Source organism: Colius striatus, chromosome 10 (assembly GCF_028858725.1).
Source record: "Colius striatus isolate bColStr4 chromosome 10, bColStr4.1.hap1, whole genome shotgun sequence".
NCBI classification, from domain to species: Eukaryota; Metazoa; Chordata; class Aves; order Coliiformes; family Coliidae; genus Colius; species Colius striatus.
In genome coordinates this window covers 31,916,093-31,932,995 of record NC_084768.1, presented here as the reverse complement: position 1 = coordinate 31,932,995, position 16,903 = coordinate 31,916,093, and the positions used below count along the sequence as shown (strand labels likewise).

Here is a 16,903-nt window from a genome sequence, read left to right as displayed (position 1 = left end):
ACGAACAACATGGTTTGATAATCATGTGTCAACAGTGTATATATGTTATATAGTGCTAAAGCAAAACTCACCCACATCTGTACTTACAGGTTCAATCACAGCTGGTTCTCCCTTTTGTCCTTTTTCTCCATAAGCCCCATGTCCAGTCACCTGGCCAGTAAAAATAGCCCCCAAAATGAAATTAAGTAGAAGACCTAAGGATCTGGTACAACAAAGAACTGCAATAACTGAAAGCTAAAGCTGGAACTGATGTGTGCTATGAAAAGTGCATCACAGGCACAAACTATCCATCAAAAATATTTAACATATGAGAAATGGGAAATGCAAGAAGTGCATGGCTACTTTTCAAGTTGTTGGATGTAGCCAAGCTGTAGCTTTCCCATGAGGTGCAATGGTTTGCATCCCACGGTTTGCATTAAGACTTTGGATTAAAACTTCTGCGTGTAAGTCACAAAGCTGTTTCTTTTCTTAATTGAATGGGCATATTCTTGGCAATCAACAGCTACTCTTCATGGCTTCCTGAGCTAAGCAAACCTAAAGTAAGCTGGGAAAAAAAATCCCTTGGGCCCATGTGGACAGTACCCTTCAAGCTCCTAATTTCATTCACTAGACGTTCACAATATGGAAATTAGTCTGATTCTGTGACTTCATGGCATAAACAGGAAAGGAGTTAAGTGGCACTGTGGACATTAAGTAATATGTCATGGGCAGTCAGGAATTATTGTCAAATGCAACATTCTTTTAGGATCAGCTCAAGAGGAAGCTTTGGGTTCAGGATTATGATACGAGAAGTACCTACAGCACGTGCTGAAGGCATTTAAGAGATTGAGGTTTCAAAGAAAGAAACTTGGGGTTTTTTTCTTCAGTAGTACCTCTCTTTATTGCCAATACAGCCACTAGAAATTAAATTCAGCTCTCATCAGATGACAATTTGAAATGCCTCTTTTATTGTTATTTCAGTAGAGTGATTCTACATTTACACTAAAAAAGGTGGGGATTTGAAAATGTTAGCCATGGTGTTACAATATTTCAATATGAAATCTTTTGGAAAGGGAAAAAAGAGCTACAGATTCATGGCTTGCCTAGTTTGGATTGATTTATAAAGGCACAGGTCTCACTAGTAACAATGTAATAGTTCATAAAACTCAAGTAGCAAGAGGTCTCAATAATTATGTTCTATTATATTAATGAAAATTGGCTACAAAAAATTACATCAAGTCTCCATCTTTGGCACACTGCTCCATTTCTGAAAGTTTCCAGGTACTGAGTACTTTTAATCTTGCCTTTTTTAGCAAAGGTAGAACTTCACTTGTTCTAAGTACATCCATATGTCAAAGGAAAATGGTATGATAACTCTGGTTCAGCAGATGAAGCTGGCACAGGTCAGAGTCTGGGTTCTAATTCAAGCTTCCCGACTCCTTCACTCTTGTGACAAGGCATTTTAAGTTGAAATTTACACCAGGGGACAGAGTCTACACAGCCATTTGCTTAAAGCAAGCACAAATGGTGCCTTGGGCTCTTTGCTTTGCAAATAAGATGACCTTTCTGTGTCACTCTGCCACAGTGTCCCCATCTGGGCCAGAAGGAAAAAAGTAAGCTTGGATCACGTTGCATAGATAAGGATCATTAAAAAATACAATGACCCTAACAGGGTTTAGAAAGGAGTGATAAATGAAACACTGAAGGATGGGTTTCAAGGTTGGCAGAGAAAAGCCATCTCACAGCATTTGCTGCTATTTCTTGGACTCTTTGTAAACTGAAGTTTTGAGTGTGCGAGGAGAAGGTGAAGGTAAGTCTGAGCGAATGCTGCAAGCAAAATTCCCCTTTCCTACTATATTCAGGGCCTTCCCAATTAAAAATCCAAATAGAAATAAATTTTGCTTCCAGTCTTTGCCATATTGGTTTGCTTTGCAGCTTCCACAGTCCAGTAACTGGTAAACGAGGATCTTGGCACAACTAAAGGAAAATTGAAGCCTTGCTGTCAAGTCAGAGAGAAACAGAGAGCTATAAAACATACAAAAAAGAGCATGATTCACAGAGTCCAGTGTCATCCTATCTTCCCTTATATATGCTGAGCTGTTAAATCACTCCTGCAAGGTCATAAACCTGTCACCATTGACTAAGCTTGTTTTCATGGAAGGGTTCAGACCTTCACCTTCTCACTCACGAATTTTCTCGTTGGAAAGTAGCTGAAGCCACAGGATTCTAGACACTTACATGCATTTCAACCCCTATATTTACAGTCCTTGCACCTGCATTGGAATTTACATTCTTTCCAGCTTTAGCTCTAGTTTAGAAAGAACTTTAAAACCATTGATTTTATCATTTCATTTTGATATTCCACCTCTTCCTTCCCTTCCCTCCCATCTTCAACCCTCCCTTACTCCCTGCCCCAAAACCTTGCATTTCATAAAACCAAAGTGTTCGGGATTTCTAAAACAAGAAGATGAGCTTGATCCAAAGCCTATCAACAGCAAGGATATAGCTCCCATGCACAAGGTGCTCTGGATCGGGGCCCGTACAGTTCTGAGACTGTATGACCAGAACACAGTCCCTACGTTCAGTTCACCTGCAGTGTGCCTCCAACCAACTTACGCTCGTTTCTGTGATATCGGTCTCTGCAGGAACACCTGGGCCAAACTCCTCATTAGCAGAATCAGTTGGCTTCTCTTCATATTCTTTATATTCATAAAAATCGTATTCGCCTAAATCTCCATCTACCAGCAGATCAGATTCACTGAGGTCTACTCCTCTGCTTCCATAGTCAGTTGCCTCAGTTTTTTTATCATAATCCTCTCCAGTTACGTATTCTTCAGCAAATACTTCTTCAACAGGATTTTGCTATTCATACCAGTGGCAAAGATTTGGGAATAGGAGGAACATGTGGGTTATTGTTAGTTAAGCAATAAGCATATGCTGATCCACCATGATGACTCGTCCAAAGAACAGTAGAACCACAGCATATTCTCTTTTAATTAGAGTCTGAAGGAATGGAAGTCCAGACTTTCAGAGTAATTAAAAGATCTTAATATAGGTAGTATAAAGAAATAATGCTTTCATATGCTTTTTTTGTACAAGAAGAACTCAGTATATCCAGCATGTTATATGTATTGCTTGCTTCATGTTACTTTAGTGCCAAATAGAGCTAAATTTCCCTGCTTGGTTTCACACTTACAAGCTTTCACGAATCAACATAATACACCACAATCAGTGGTGAATAAATTCAGACCTCTGTGCAATACCAATGCACAAGAAGTGCGAGTAGCACTTTAGTTAAGCCCAGCCTTCTCCATTATTTTCTGTCTATACATACCAACGCTGAGCTAAATGTTGCAACTTCTTTTTGCTTGTTGATGATTGTACAGTTTATTTATCACTAATCACAGGTCATGTCTGTCATGGTAATTTCTGTATTTTTTTTGTCTGAGTCAAATTTAACTTGCAAAACTCAGATGAAGAAGTTTTTTTCCCTGAGAGAGTTGTCAGCCCCTGTCCCAGGCTGCCCAGGGAGATGTTGGAGTCCCCATCCCTGGAGATACTTAAAAGCCAGGTAGCTGAGGGACACAGGTTAGTGATGGGCTTGGTGAGTGGTTAAACTCAGTGATCTTAAAGCTCTTTTCCAACCAAAAGGATTTTATGACTTATGAAATTCAAGCTTTCAAGTATGTAAACTGTCAAACCAAGCAACTAACTTACAAAGCACAAAGCAGTTTAAAAGAATGCTATACTTGAGATGTACAAAACCATTTGTAAAAAAAGAGGATTGCTTTGTTCTGTTACAGACGCCTCCTGAAAGGATAATTTTGAAAGAAATCAAAGTTCAGATATTGCTAACATGAGATGGACATTCTGGGTGATCAGACAAGATGAACTGGTATGATCTTAAATAGATGTATTCAATAATAACATTAATTCAATATATTTAATCAACATATAGAATAATTAAAAATATCTTGATCTACTCATGATAGTGAAACATGTTGCAATTAAAATGGATTGCCAGCTTCTGATGTAAGAGTTGCCTTCTTCCATTGGCTACAGGACTGTGACTTTTACCTTACAGGTAGAGTCAATGCACATTTCAACCAGTTCTAAGACAAATTTTTCCTTTATGCAGAAGTGCTTTCAGTAAAGAGAGCATTTAGCCCTTTGCATCTACCTCCACACAGCTATACTATTGTACAGTTGGTCTAGAAGTGTCCAAGAAACAGAAGAATTTCAATATATTTCTACCAATCAGAATATGCCATAATTCACCTTCATCTCCCACCACATACAGGAGGAAAACTAAAGAACTATTGGGAACTCTCCTTTCAGATTATGTTGGGGGTGGAGGAGCAAAGTTTTGTACATCTTTTCAGCAACATACCTTGATTTTGAAAGGAAAATGTAAAAGAAAAAAATGAAAACAGTATTTCTTACAACCAGCCATCATTTTTCTAGATGAGCATTAATTAATATGCAGACATATTAATCAACACTAGTTTAGGTGTAGCAATCTTAACAAAATAACGTTTCTAACAAAAAAAAAAAAGTGGTTTCTGACAGAAGTCAAATAATAATTTTATCTGTTTTGACAGTTAAAAGCTGTTTCATTGGAAGAGAACCTCGGTGAAAAGCAAGTAACTTGGTTTTGTTAGCTGAAGAATTATTAAGAGGAAATTTTGGCCTCTGACTCAGCTTCAAGATGCTGCTACAGTAACAGCCATTCTTTGTCTCCTGTCAGGCTTGTGTGACAATGCATCTTAAGAAGTGCAGGAAAAGTTAGAGGCTTCATATTAGACCAGGAGGACTATGTCGAGTATTTAATCTGGTTTATACTAGACATAGCTCCATTCACATCCCCACTGAATGCAGTCACCCTGCATTCCACAGCATACATCACTGAATGATTTCCAGAATCGTTAACTCTGCAGGCTAAAGATACAGCACACCTCTACAGAATTAATGGGACTCCTGCCCAAGAAAATAGTTGGTTTTGGTATTGGCTGAGAATGCCCAGAATCCCACTGAGGGCTGTTATAGATATGTCTGTTCACACAGACAGACATTCAGCCTGTTACAATGTGTTTGTGCTTTTTTCACCATTGACACCTGGTGGACAAGTATTTTTGCCCATCATTTTCTCAAGAGTCCTTGTTACCTCATTTGCTTCAGTAGTTCTGGAGGGAGCTTCAGTCTGGGGCCCATAGTCATTTTCAGCTATGCTATACTCCTGAAATCCATCAACAACGTTTGCCTGGGATTAAAGAAGAAGTACATTATTAAAACACAATCCAGTGGAAAAAATTCAAGAGGTATGATTTATATTGAGGTTATGGTATTAGCCAGATGTTTTCATCTAGTGGGGTTAGGTATATTTTTGTCTTATTATCAGAGATCTTCCAGTCTTGGCCTGGGAAAGATCTTGATCGTTTCTTGGCTACCTTTACCCCTAGTTTGCCTGTTGTTGCTGCTTGATAAGTTTTCTTCTTCTTGGATGCATATGTTTCAATTTTTTTTGTTGTGGCCTTTTGGGCTTTGTCCTTTGAGCTAGCAGCCACTGTCCTCTTCTTCTTTTTGACCGTGGCTTTCTTTTTCTGCAAACGTTATGAAAGATGGAATGGGAAAACATAAATAAAATGAAAAGAAAACTGAGAAAGCATGAATGACAGAAAGGTAACCAAATGGGAGATGAATGCTGGCAGCCTTGAGACCTTCCATCTCTAACCGAAAGCAAGTGGCACAGCTACAGAGTAAAGAAACGAGTGAAAGGAAACATTAAACTTACATACAGAAGATATGAATTGACAAACCATGTGGTAGGGGACAGCTGGACACCACACAACAAACAGATCAGACTGTTACCTCTGTTTGTGCTACTGTCTCTTCGAACAGTGGGAGTCCCTCTGTTACAGAATCAGTTTCTTTATAATCTGCATCCCCATACTCATAGTCATACTCGATAAGATCTTCTGGTGTGTACTACATCGCAAACGGAAAGATATCAGGCATTCCCATGTTAGTGAGAGCAAACCAGATTAGCAATACTGGAAAGTATCTTAACCTTTACTTAGGAGTAAAGCTTAAGAAAATTAAGGTAGCATGAACAATTCAATATAGTCACTTGTTTTGGAGAACAAAAAGTACCATTTCTTACTTCTTTCAAGGCCCAATAGCAAAGCAATAAAACCTCAAGCACCAGTGCTGAGAAAATGCCTCTTTTATCAGACTGCACAAAAGAATCGACTATCAGTTTGGTTACTGGGAGCACCACTTTGTGAAATGATAGCTTCATTTAATCTTTAAATTGCAAACAATGCCTCTTTTTACCTCTACTCTTTTACCTGTATTTTTTTCAGGTGACCAGAAGAGTGGAGAGATGCCAACACCTGACATAAACAAGGTCAATAATTTCAGCTGAAGGAAAAAGGCCACAACTCACAAATAACCATGGCTATCCTCCTCTTATTTGCAGGAGAGTTCTCAAAGCCAAGGCAACTCCATGGTACACGTTGTCTGAGCAGATGCTTCACTTGTATAACTTCATTTAAAGGTCAGATTCTCAGCTGCTGTAAATTGCTCCACAGCTCAATAGCTATAACTGGTATCAAATGAAGATTTGGCCCACAGAACTTTTACAAAAGAAAATGGGCTTAGAATTTGCTGGTGTAATGTTATGAACACAATCCACGGAGCCAGGAACTCCTGAGCTGTCATCTTGGCTGTGCCATGAAGATACTGGTCTAGATATTGCGTGCATCAAGCACTGCTCATCACAGCTGAGAAGAAAGGGCAGCTTTAAACTGTTTTACCACTCCTGTCATACTTGAAGCTACAGGAACTGATTGGTCCTGTAAATGAAAGCAGTCTCATGGCTGCTACCAATTCTCTTTACATCTCCAGAAACCAAAAAAAAAGTGGAATTGTGGCCAGAATCTGGCCAAGTGTCTGCATTTGCTTGCTTAGGAAGAAATATCCTCGTGTGCCTTATGTGAGCTAGGCTGTTCCTCCTCTCCAATTACAAGTGAGCATCATTGTCTGTAAAATGAGGACAGTATGTGGTTGTTTCATTAGATTGCTGAAAAGGTTAGTACTCTGCATTTCCAAATGACTCTGAGGATCCACAGAAGTAATAAATCTCATCAGCATCGGGAAAAGAGACATTTCAGAAGAAATATTAAATGAGATTCAAACAGATCTCCATATTCCAAAATATACTCTACCATGTGACCAAATTACTGTTTAGCTGTTTTGACTGGCAAAGCCTTTGGATATAATTCTTGTTCTTCTGATTTTAACAGGGACAAAATATGGAGAAGCTGATTTCCCCTGGAAGTGGGAGACTAACACTGAAAGGCCTTCAGGATTGAAAATTCCCTTCAGGTGGGTTTGTTACTTCACTCCTCAGTGACTCCTCACAGTCCTACTATAACCAACAGCTTTTCTTCAAAAGCAGACAAAGATACCTTTTTTGGGGAGTTGGATGCTTTATGTTTGATTGTCCTTTTCATTATTGCTACACCCATGCACATGTAACTCGGTTAGTAGTGAGACTTGATAAATGTAGAGAAAGAATGTAAGGTGCTTTTGGTAACTGTCTAAAACTATATTGCACATCACTAGCAGAACTTCAAACTACACTTAAATAACAAAACAGTCACCATTTTAATTGGAGAACATGCTCTCTGTGAAGTAAATTGGTGCTTTATATGTGGCTGTTACACAGTGTAGGCAATGCTTTGATTTTGTCAGTGGTATCATTGGCACAGAAATAAGTTGATTTGGTTTATACTTTTCAAACCCAGCAGCATTTTAGACTTAAATCTGTGATTATTCTCTCCTTGATCAGTAAAGTAAGATTCAGTTCTAATCCCAGTGAAGTCAATGAAACATCTTTGACTTGTAAGTGGTGTTGTCCAAGGGCAGCAATGATACGCATTTATAGGTGTGTAAACGTATGAAAACGTGTTTTCTAGCTTGTGCAGTTGTGGAAATGCAACTCGATACAACTTGTTTCTGATGAAGTGTTTCACTGACATCCAAAAAACAAAACACAGTGACAAGTTTCTAGAAGACCATAAGCAGCCACATCAAGGAAGCAAAGAAAAGAAATAACCACATGGATAAAAATACCCCTCTTGAAACAGCTGTATTGCTTTGGAAATTATAGAAATGTGTACAAATGCCTGAAATCTGTTTCACTTCTGTCAGGAAGCCTATGCAAACTAGATCTTGATCTACAAGGAAATAAAAGCTTTAGTGGAATATACCACTTCAAATTCAGTCAGTCTGCCCTACCAGTGACAATCCATCACATACTCAAATTCTTCCTCAGCTGAACAACATGAATCACACACTCTGCTGTGTATTTTTTATTGGTACCAAACCAACAGACACTACCCATGTTAAATACTATCCAATATCTTAACAGATAAGTGGAGAAACACTTTGGAGAGAATTACTGTTTCATTTAAATGTTAAAATGCTGTTTAGAGTGTGTTTAAATAACTTCCAGATACATAGATCCCTCTTTAGTAAACATTCTGGACCTATTCTGAAACTGTAAGCATTCATCCCAGCATCCACTCCAATCAGCTCTGTATTGCTCAGTATTAAAGCTGCTTTTCAGCTCTCAGTAGTATGGCTTCCCTCAAGGTAAGCTGAATGGCTGTGCTGAATTGGGCCAGCTATGCAACAAATAAAGTTACAGGAGTGGGTTACAAAAAGTTCTTCAGAGGCCATAAACTAAACAGCAATGATGACTGGAAAAAAATAGAAAGGAAAAAATGTCTGTGCCAAGTATGTTAGTATTAAAAAAGAAAGTGGTGAATAAATTGATATTTATGCTGAGATCTGCCAGAGGCACAGTTTGGAAAGCCAGACAGTTATGAATGAGAACTAGAGAACACACACAAAAGCACGAGTATGTGGAGAGATCTATTGCATCATGCATAATCACACAGAAGATACCTTTATAGAAAGGAGGGAAGCATAAATCCTAAAGTAAAGTTAGTGCAACTTTCTTGACATACACAAAATATTATCACCAGTTCAGTGGTGCGTTTGGGTTGCAATGATGTGCAGGCACACAGACAAAAAGGAGAGGAATGGCTGAGAAGTGGGGAATGCCAGTTTCCGTGATGGAATCAGATTACTGCCAAGCAAGCCAAGATCTTCTCCATTAACTTTTTTCCTTCCTTTTAAGATCACAGTATCAGAGGGGTATTATGGAAACGATTTAACCTACAAGCTGGGACATGTGGCCAACGTGCTGAAACCATACTCACGTAGTTTCTAATTGGCAGTACTTTGCAGTCCACCTGGTACAAGGGAGACAAGAGGGAATATACAATGGCCCTAAACTTTCTACAGAGAAAGACTTTATTCTTAGCAGTCCCTCCTTTCCAGGTGCTTCTTCTTGAAAGACCAGCAACCCTAGTCTTCCACACCAGCCAACGAAGAGAGAATATGTTTTGTAGTGTACTACACAGACGTGAACCAGTGAAATACAGATGCAAGATCTCCCAGGTGTATTTCCTGAGGTACAATCTGTCCAGACGGAGGGATGCACCTCTGCAGCCCTAACTGCTGTAAGCTAGTTACTCTGTGCCACGATTTTATCAACTCTACTTGGTAAAGGCTATTCCCCCTTTTTAAGATGAGACAACAAGACTGCTGTAGGACTGGCCAATTCAATAAGGACTAAATTTACAAAGAGATTTAATGGAGTTAATAATGGGGCTTTAGTCACCCCCAGTGACCCTACACAGCAGGGTATGTGGTATGTACCCCTTCTTCCAGCAGAGCTACGCAACAGGGACACCATTATGGGGTGACCAGAGACAGTGGCAAGGACCACTCAGGCTGAGACCTCAACAAACTGTGAGAAAATTGCCTTCACATTTTGGATTCTAACCTTTGAGTGCAAACCCCATGTTGTCTCGGGCCTTGCATTTAGTTCACAGAAGTTGGGGTGTCCACAGAAAGCTGTCATGGTTGCACCACTAATCAAAGCAAAGAGAACTAATCAGACTCCTGCAAACATAAGAGAAAGGATCTACAATTTCAAACTTTATTAATGCAAATGGAAAGGTATCTTCTGCCACTTTCTAAGTTTAGTCAAGACTACTAACTCTAGTAAGAAATCAAAGCAGGGAATTATAACAAGTATGACAGAGATGAAGAGTGTAGTTGAAGAGAGCATCATTTGTTTTGTTACCCAAATACTTAACAAAGATATTACTGTCCAGGAATGTAGCCAGAGAATCAAGGAGCTAGAATGAGATTTAAAGGGGCATTCAGCTTCTGGATCATTCTGGTGGTCCTTCTGTAGGCACAGACTAAGACAAGTGCAAAATACAACTACCACAGCTGCGCAGCATCACTTCAGTACTGCTCAAGAGATCTGTCTATGAAAGCCTACCTAAACTCTAAATACTGCACGATAATGAGATGGTCACAGACTTGAGATTCACCAAGTGGTCATAATAGTAGCAAAATACATACAGTTGTATTAATGGTCCTGGTGATTTCCCATGAGTATCAAAAAGATTGACTCAAAACTATTTCTTCAACTTGGACAATAGCTGCCACTTGGAGAGAGATTTCAGCTGAGACATCAGGTAACACATACTTCAAGTGTGATGTAATTTTCTGTTGTTTTTCTTTCTTCCCTTGTAAGACCACCACTAGTTACCAATAGTAACAGAACAGCCATCCTTGTAATGAATATTGCATATGGCTGTTTTCTTACAAATGAAAGGAAGAATAAAACCTGCTGTTTCTTGATGGGACAAAATCTTTCCACTATGACCTCATGCTTTCTTTACCAGAGTGATTATATTACACTACCAGATCATCATGCAATTCCAATTAAAGAGATGAACTGTTTTCTTCATCAGATGAATTTTAGAAGCAGAACATCAGCAGCACACAAAGCTGATTTCAACTTTGGAATGACTTAAATATTCTAAAGACAGCCTTACTTTAAAAAACCAGATTCTTCTGCTGTCTTTACTCAAAATCCTATCCCTTCATTCCAAGATGTAGATTTTGGCATTGTTTTTTGCTTTATCTTTCCAATTTACAAAGCACCACCAATCTAAATCCCACACCAAAGAACTGGTGTAAGTTTAGTTTTTCCATTGCCTAAAGATTATGTTAAATCACCTCTCTAGCTAAAGAGAAAATGTGATGTTAAAACATTGTAGGACTATTAACACTTTACAAAATGCAATAAAGGATGCCCAGCAAAATTAGGGGTTAAAAATTCAGGTGCAGAAATGTAAATAAATGAATGGTAACAGACAACAATCTTGGGGCAGCAGGAATGTTATAAGATTCAAAAGATGACCTCTTCTACCACATAGTCCTTATACTGTTCATCAAAATGATAAAAGCAAGGAAATAAAGAAGGTAAGAACAAAATCTTCAACTTCCAAAGACAGCCTCTGTCAAAAGGAGAACAGAGACTTCTTTATTATGTTCATTGCCTAAAGAGAAAGACTAATGTCTGTACAAAGAAAAAGAGAGCTAGGAAGATCATTGTTTTTAACACCTGCAAAGCTAGCAAACTGCAGTTCTAAACATGACATTAAACATGAAATTACACATGAAAATGACTGGCTTTCTGTATTCTTCAGAGAACTAGTCTTTCTGATCAAACTCCTGAAAGGATATCAAATTAGCACGGTCTGAAAGGACGCCCGAAGCTCCAGGTCTACATATTTGGGGGCCATTTGCACCTTTACTTTACCAAGCTCATTTCATTAAAGGCAAACATTTCATTTCTTCAAGTAATCCATTAGTTTGGGATAGGTCCAAAGTAAATGAAGCAAAATTCCTTTGGGGAGCAATTTCTCCAGCAGAAGTCAGACAGTGTGATTTATTGGGTTGCAGAAGACTCTTCCAAGAGAAGATTTTAAAGCCTGATAGCTGGGTCAATTGAAAACTAGACCTGAAGACACTCCAGAAAATATACTGCCCAACATGAAGGAAGAAGATGATGGATAGGTCTTCCCTGCTCTAATTTCTGTTAGCTGTCCAAGCATATGTGATTGAAATGGAAAGGAATTTAATATATTTCCATTTATAGTAGAAAGGGGTTTGAAAACAAGATAGAGGCCAGACTGTTCACATGGTACTTATATGAAAAGCATAGGTGTGAGTCTTCTTTAGAAAAGTAACCTTTATCATTAGAAAACATAATTTTACCCCCATATTTGATCCTTAAAACCTAATTATCCATTCAGCATGAAGCAAACTTAATGAGCAGTGAACTAACCTTAAAGCTCAGCATAAAAGAAACAAACAAACAATTTAAAAATGGCAGAACAGAGCAAAAAAGTAAAATAAAATCAACACAAGAGCTTTTTCTCCCAAAGACACCATTCAGGAAAAGGGTCAGTTTGCCACTATGTGCATGAACTCTGCAACATATGTGAATGGCTAACACCAGTGTCTCCAGAGTATATCACCCTGTCATTTCATTCTAACACACAGTGAGTTCTAAACATGACATTGGATCCATTTGGGAAGTGCTCCCTCTCCCTTGCTGTGTTCAAATTTAAACATATTCTATAACCAGATAACGTTTCCTTTGTTCTCCAGAAGCAACTACATATTCAATAGTTTTTAAAGCAACCTCTAGGCAACACCTTTTTGGTGTAGTGCCAACTGCTGAGGTCATCATTCCATACTTGCCAAGTTACAGAGATTCATCCCTCGCTGTACACGTGGATGAACAAGGACAGCTGATGCATTCTTCAATTAAAGCATGTTTGAAGGTGGAAATAAATGATCATAAGCAGTGGAGTAAAGTGTGTGGATATCACTGTTCATCTATTGCCTTCCCATCTTCAGATTTCAGACTGAGTGACACTGAGGTCTGATGAGCATCTCTATTGTAATGGCTTAGCTTGATCTGCCCACAGAAAGCCCCAGAGGTCTGGCAAATAGTCAAGTTCCACAGATTTTGAGAGCCTGTGCACAAAACATAGTTAAAGTTCACCTAGTTAATAAACTTTGTTTACTTCTATATGAGCAGTGAATTAACCTTTCCTTACATCCAGAAAGGGACTGACACCGTAAATCCAGCATTCAGTCACTGCTACCTAATCCCCTATGGGAAGGGAGAGGTGATGGAAGAGGATGCAAGATGTTAACCCAGGTTGGGTAGGAGAATGGCACAGGGATCAGGATGGCACAGCTGAATATGCCTGTAGAGAAGGGTAGAATTTAAGATATGTCCTCCCTTTCCAGGCTGACTAGGTCTATGTTTTATTCACAGCTTGCCAGTGTTGTGAATCCCATTGTGAGATGCTTGGTTCTTCCTGAGTTTTATTTAGGGTAATCTCAGCATTTAATTCAGGGATGAAGGGACCCTGTAGGTAAAAAAGAAGCATTGAAATCTTCTCTGTTGCATCATCCAAATCATAATTTGCATCTAATGCTAAGGTAAAGAACAAAGTGCTCCAAGCAGAAGCAAATCTCGATGTAGCACTTAAGGTACTATCAGTAAAACCACTTTGATTATAAATCAGTGTCCAGTAAGCCCATGTATGAGAGCAATGTCAAAGCTTTATGGTCTTGAGACAAACTTATGTATTTAAAAGAGCAAATAGTGCACTCCTGATGCTGCAGTGATGGGACACGCATCCTCAGGCTCCTTCAATGGAACATTGATACAATATATTCCATCATTTTTCCTATGTTATGGTTGGTAAATCATTTTTAGTCTAGGTGAAGTCTCAGATCTTGCCCTAAAATGCATGAACAATTCTACCAGCTTAATTGCAAAGATGACATAGGGTGGAAATGACTTTCATATGCTATTTTTCTATTGAAAGAAATGCCCCAAACACTACAACGTTGGGTATTTGATTCCTTGATCCTTTGCAGAAAGAAACACTGTCTAAAGCAATAAGGATCACATTCAGTTCAACAAGTACTTTTGCCCTTAACCCTACATCATTTTAGCCAAATCCTTCTCTCTAGATGCTCCTTTAGTGGTCTAAAAATCATCCAGCTTTTCAGAGTATCTCTATTCCCAGGCTGTGAACTTGCCAGCAGACTACAAAGATGTGTGATATCAGGAGAAATCCTATTCAGTTTCCTAGGCACAACTCCACAAGCATAATTCACTATTTCACTGACAAAAGTCAACCATTTCCTTTGAGTTTTGTAGCCAGGGCTGGAAATACACATTAATAGGCTCTGCAGTCACATAATTTGTCTCTTTCATCAGTGTCAAGTATCAGTTTCTTATTCTGGTCTGCAATAATTCAAAGGCTCAGAAATGTAAAGCCAGAAGGGACTATTATATCACCTTGACTAACTCCTGCATACTTTCAGACTTCGCAACTTCTTACAGTCACCCTGTAACTGAGCCAACAAAAGTACAAATGACATTTCTCAAACTTTCAGAAAGGTATCTATTCTTGGTTTTAAGATATCTAGAGATACACCATACTGGCAGCTTGTTCCTTCCTTCCTAAATACCTCATTAGATCTTTCCCTAACTGAAATGATGTAATGCCCTCCCTGCCCCACATCCATCTGCACCATTTTTGCTCTTTGTGACGGTTCTTTGCATGTGCTAACTGAGCAACACTTCAAGCTTTTGTCATTATCGTGGACAAGTCAAATACATTATGTTCTCCAGTTCTCAAAGTCAGAGTTAAGTAGCTTTGACCTGAATCATTTCCATTTTTGCAATATATGTTTTAAGGACCGAATTGCAAGACTGGATGTGACATTCCAGGCTATATTTCAACCCACAGCATACACAGAAGTAGTGTTGTATCTGAATTCTTATTCCTTTATTTAAAAACCAAGCCATGCACTGGGTTGGGGTGGGGTTTTTTGCCTGTTTTGCTTTGAGTGCTCATGCATTAACTGTTTCCCTCCTTAGAGTTCAGGGCAATTCAGCCATTTATTCATTCTGTTGCATTTTCACCACATTGGTGGCGTTGCTGATTTCAGACTACTAGTACATCAAATGTTCAAGAGATCCATTGACTTCACTGAGAATATTCATACAGAGTTACACATACAATAGCAACAATAAAAGTGTGTCTTAGCTCAGAAAGCAAAATGATTCAGTCACCACCCAGGGCAATAAATGGAAGCAAACAGAAATGGCACTTCCCCACTTCTTTCATCTTTTGAAACTGTTACAAATTCATATAAAAGTGTAACATTACAAATTATGATCTTTGATTCTACTCCCACAGATATCCCACAAACTAAGTCACATAGCAGCAAATCTCAATACAGTTCCCAAGCAGTTTCAAATTGCTATGAAATATAACAATGAGGAAAAAAAGTGATTTACTTTTGCAGCATTTCTTCCCACAAAATACCAACAATTCAGCCTGTTCTGTTTTGGAATATGATGCACAAAGATCCAGGCACCCAGACAGAAGGTCCTAGAAGGTCCTCAAGAAGAGACCAGACTCTGTACACCACCCTATGGACCTCAGTCCCCTGATGACATAGTTTTCACTCAGACAGAACAAACAATAACGACAAATAAAATTATCACATATTTAGGAAAAGTTCTGTCTCAAAATTGGCTGAAAGCAGGCATCTGAGAACAATTCAGCAAGTTTTTAATGGCGATCTCTTGAGCAATCAGTAACAATAACCAGTCAGAACACACACAGCCGAGTGCATACTAACTGTCCTTGCCCTCAGTGGATGTCTGTTTATGGCTCTGAGAGCTGGCTGCAGTGACACACGCTTTCTATAAACATTTCTTTGTCTTTCTAGGAAACATTCCAACTCTATTTTTTCCCTTTTGATATTTACCTGTGGAGCTGGCTGAAATGATTTTGTGTGTCCATGCATTTGTACACTGGACACAGCTCATTAGAACGTCTGGCATTCCTAGCAGAAGTTTACAACTGCAGAATATTCACAGCTCCCACGCCTTCCAAACATGGTGTTTGATAGCACTCAGCATCAGTGAAAGTAGAAACATACACAGGAAGAACAAATGTGTACAACTGCAACTCGTATTGCTATCATTCTTTGAAGGAATTGCACTTTAACTTCATTGAGCATGCCAGTTATTCAAATACTGGTGTGATAGGTTCCTTCAAATGCTTAACATAAACGAGTGGATAGCAAAAACAAACACACTGTGGCAACCTCCCTCCCTTCTATCTACAACAATGCATGCCATTCAGCTGTAAATGCTCCTTGGGTAACTTTTATCCAGCACAACCACTAATGTGCAGTAAATCTAGTAATACATGACTGATTACTCACCTCATCAACTTGAGGATCTTGAGCCTGAGCAGCATTGGGCACTGGGGAATCACAATCTGGGCTATAATGTTCACAATAGTCATATGCAGCTCTGGGGTCAGCTATAATCAACAGCTGCTGGATCTCACCCTGCAGGAAAGCATATGCAGATGAAATCACAAAATCAGATGGGCTAAAGTTCATCAGATGTACACAGTTTTCATACAGGAAACAAAACTTGGCAGGTAATAATATCTATATTAGATATCATACTACTACAGCTACTTAATTTCTACTTAATTTAATAACACACCTACTTATCTCTGCTGTTATTCTGGAAAACATCTTAACTATTGTTCACATGGCAAAACAATGCAAATTAATACTGAGTAGGCTATGTGCAAAATGCTGGCTTAAAATGCTGTCTGGTTTGGAAAGGAGACGGTGGGAAGGTGTAACTCCTGCTCTGTCATTTTTGTGCTGTTTACTTCTTCACTGGGAACTAGTCTAAATTCCTAAGGTTTAATTCAGGGCACTTCCTATTACCAGCGTGCAGCTCAGCATGCAAGTGATCAACAGCATAATCCTGAGAGTTTGTATCACATCTGTACTCTCAAAGAAGAGGGAAAAGAAAATGAAATTAAAAAGGCTGTACGAGAGGCACAGCTAT

General features: G+C 38.9%; 1 protein-coding gene across 2 annotated transcripts in view; it reads right to left on the bottom strand.

The window, feature by feature from the left end:
• COL11A1 (collagen type XI alpha 1 chain) overlaps nt 1-16,903 on the bottom strand; it is a 119,857-nt gene that overhangs the window by 75,049 nt on the left and 27,905 nt on the right. The window contains exons 5-9 of one of the 2 annotated variants that reach the window (XM_062003161.1): nt 16,255-16,383; nt 5,848-5,964; nt 5,144-5,239; nt 2,596-2,841; nt 88-150 (exon numbers count right to left, since the gene is read on the bottom strand). In XM_062003161.1, the coding sequence (XP_061859145.1) occupies nt 88-150; nt 2,596-2,841; nt 5,144-5,239; nt 5,848-5,964; nt 16,255-16,383 (651 nt within the window). The remainder of the gene's footprint in view (nt 1-87; nt 151-2,595; nt 2,842-5,143; nt 5,240-5,847; nt 5,965-16,254; nt 16,384-16,903) is intronic. The other variant, XM_062003162.1, reaches the window with a different exon arrangement.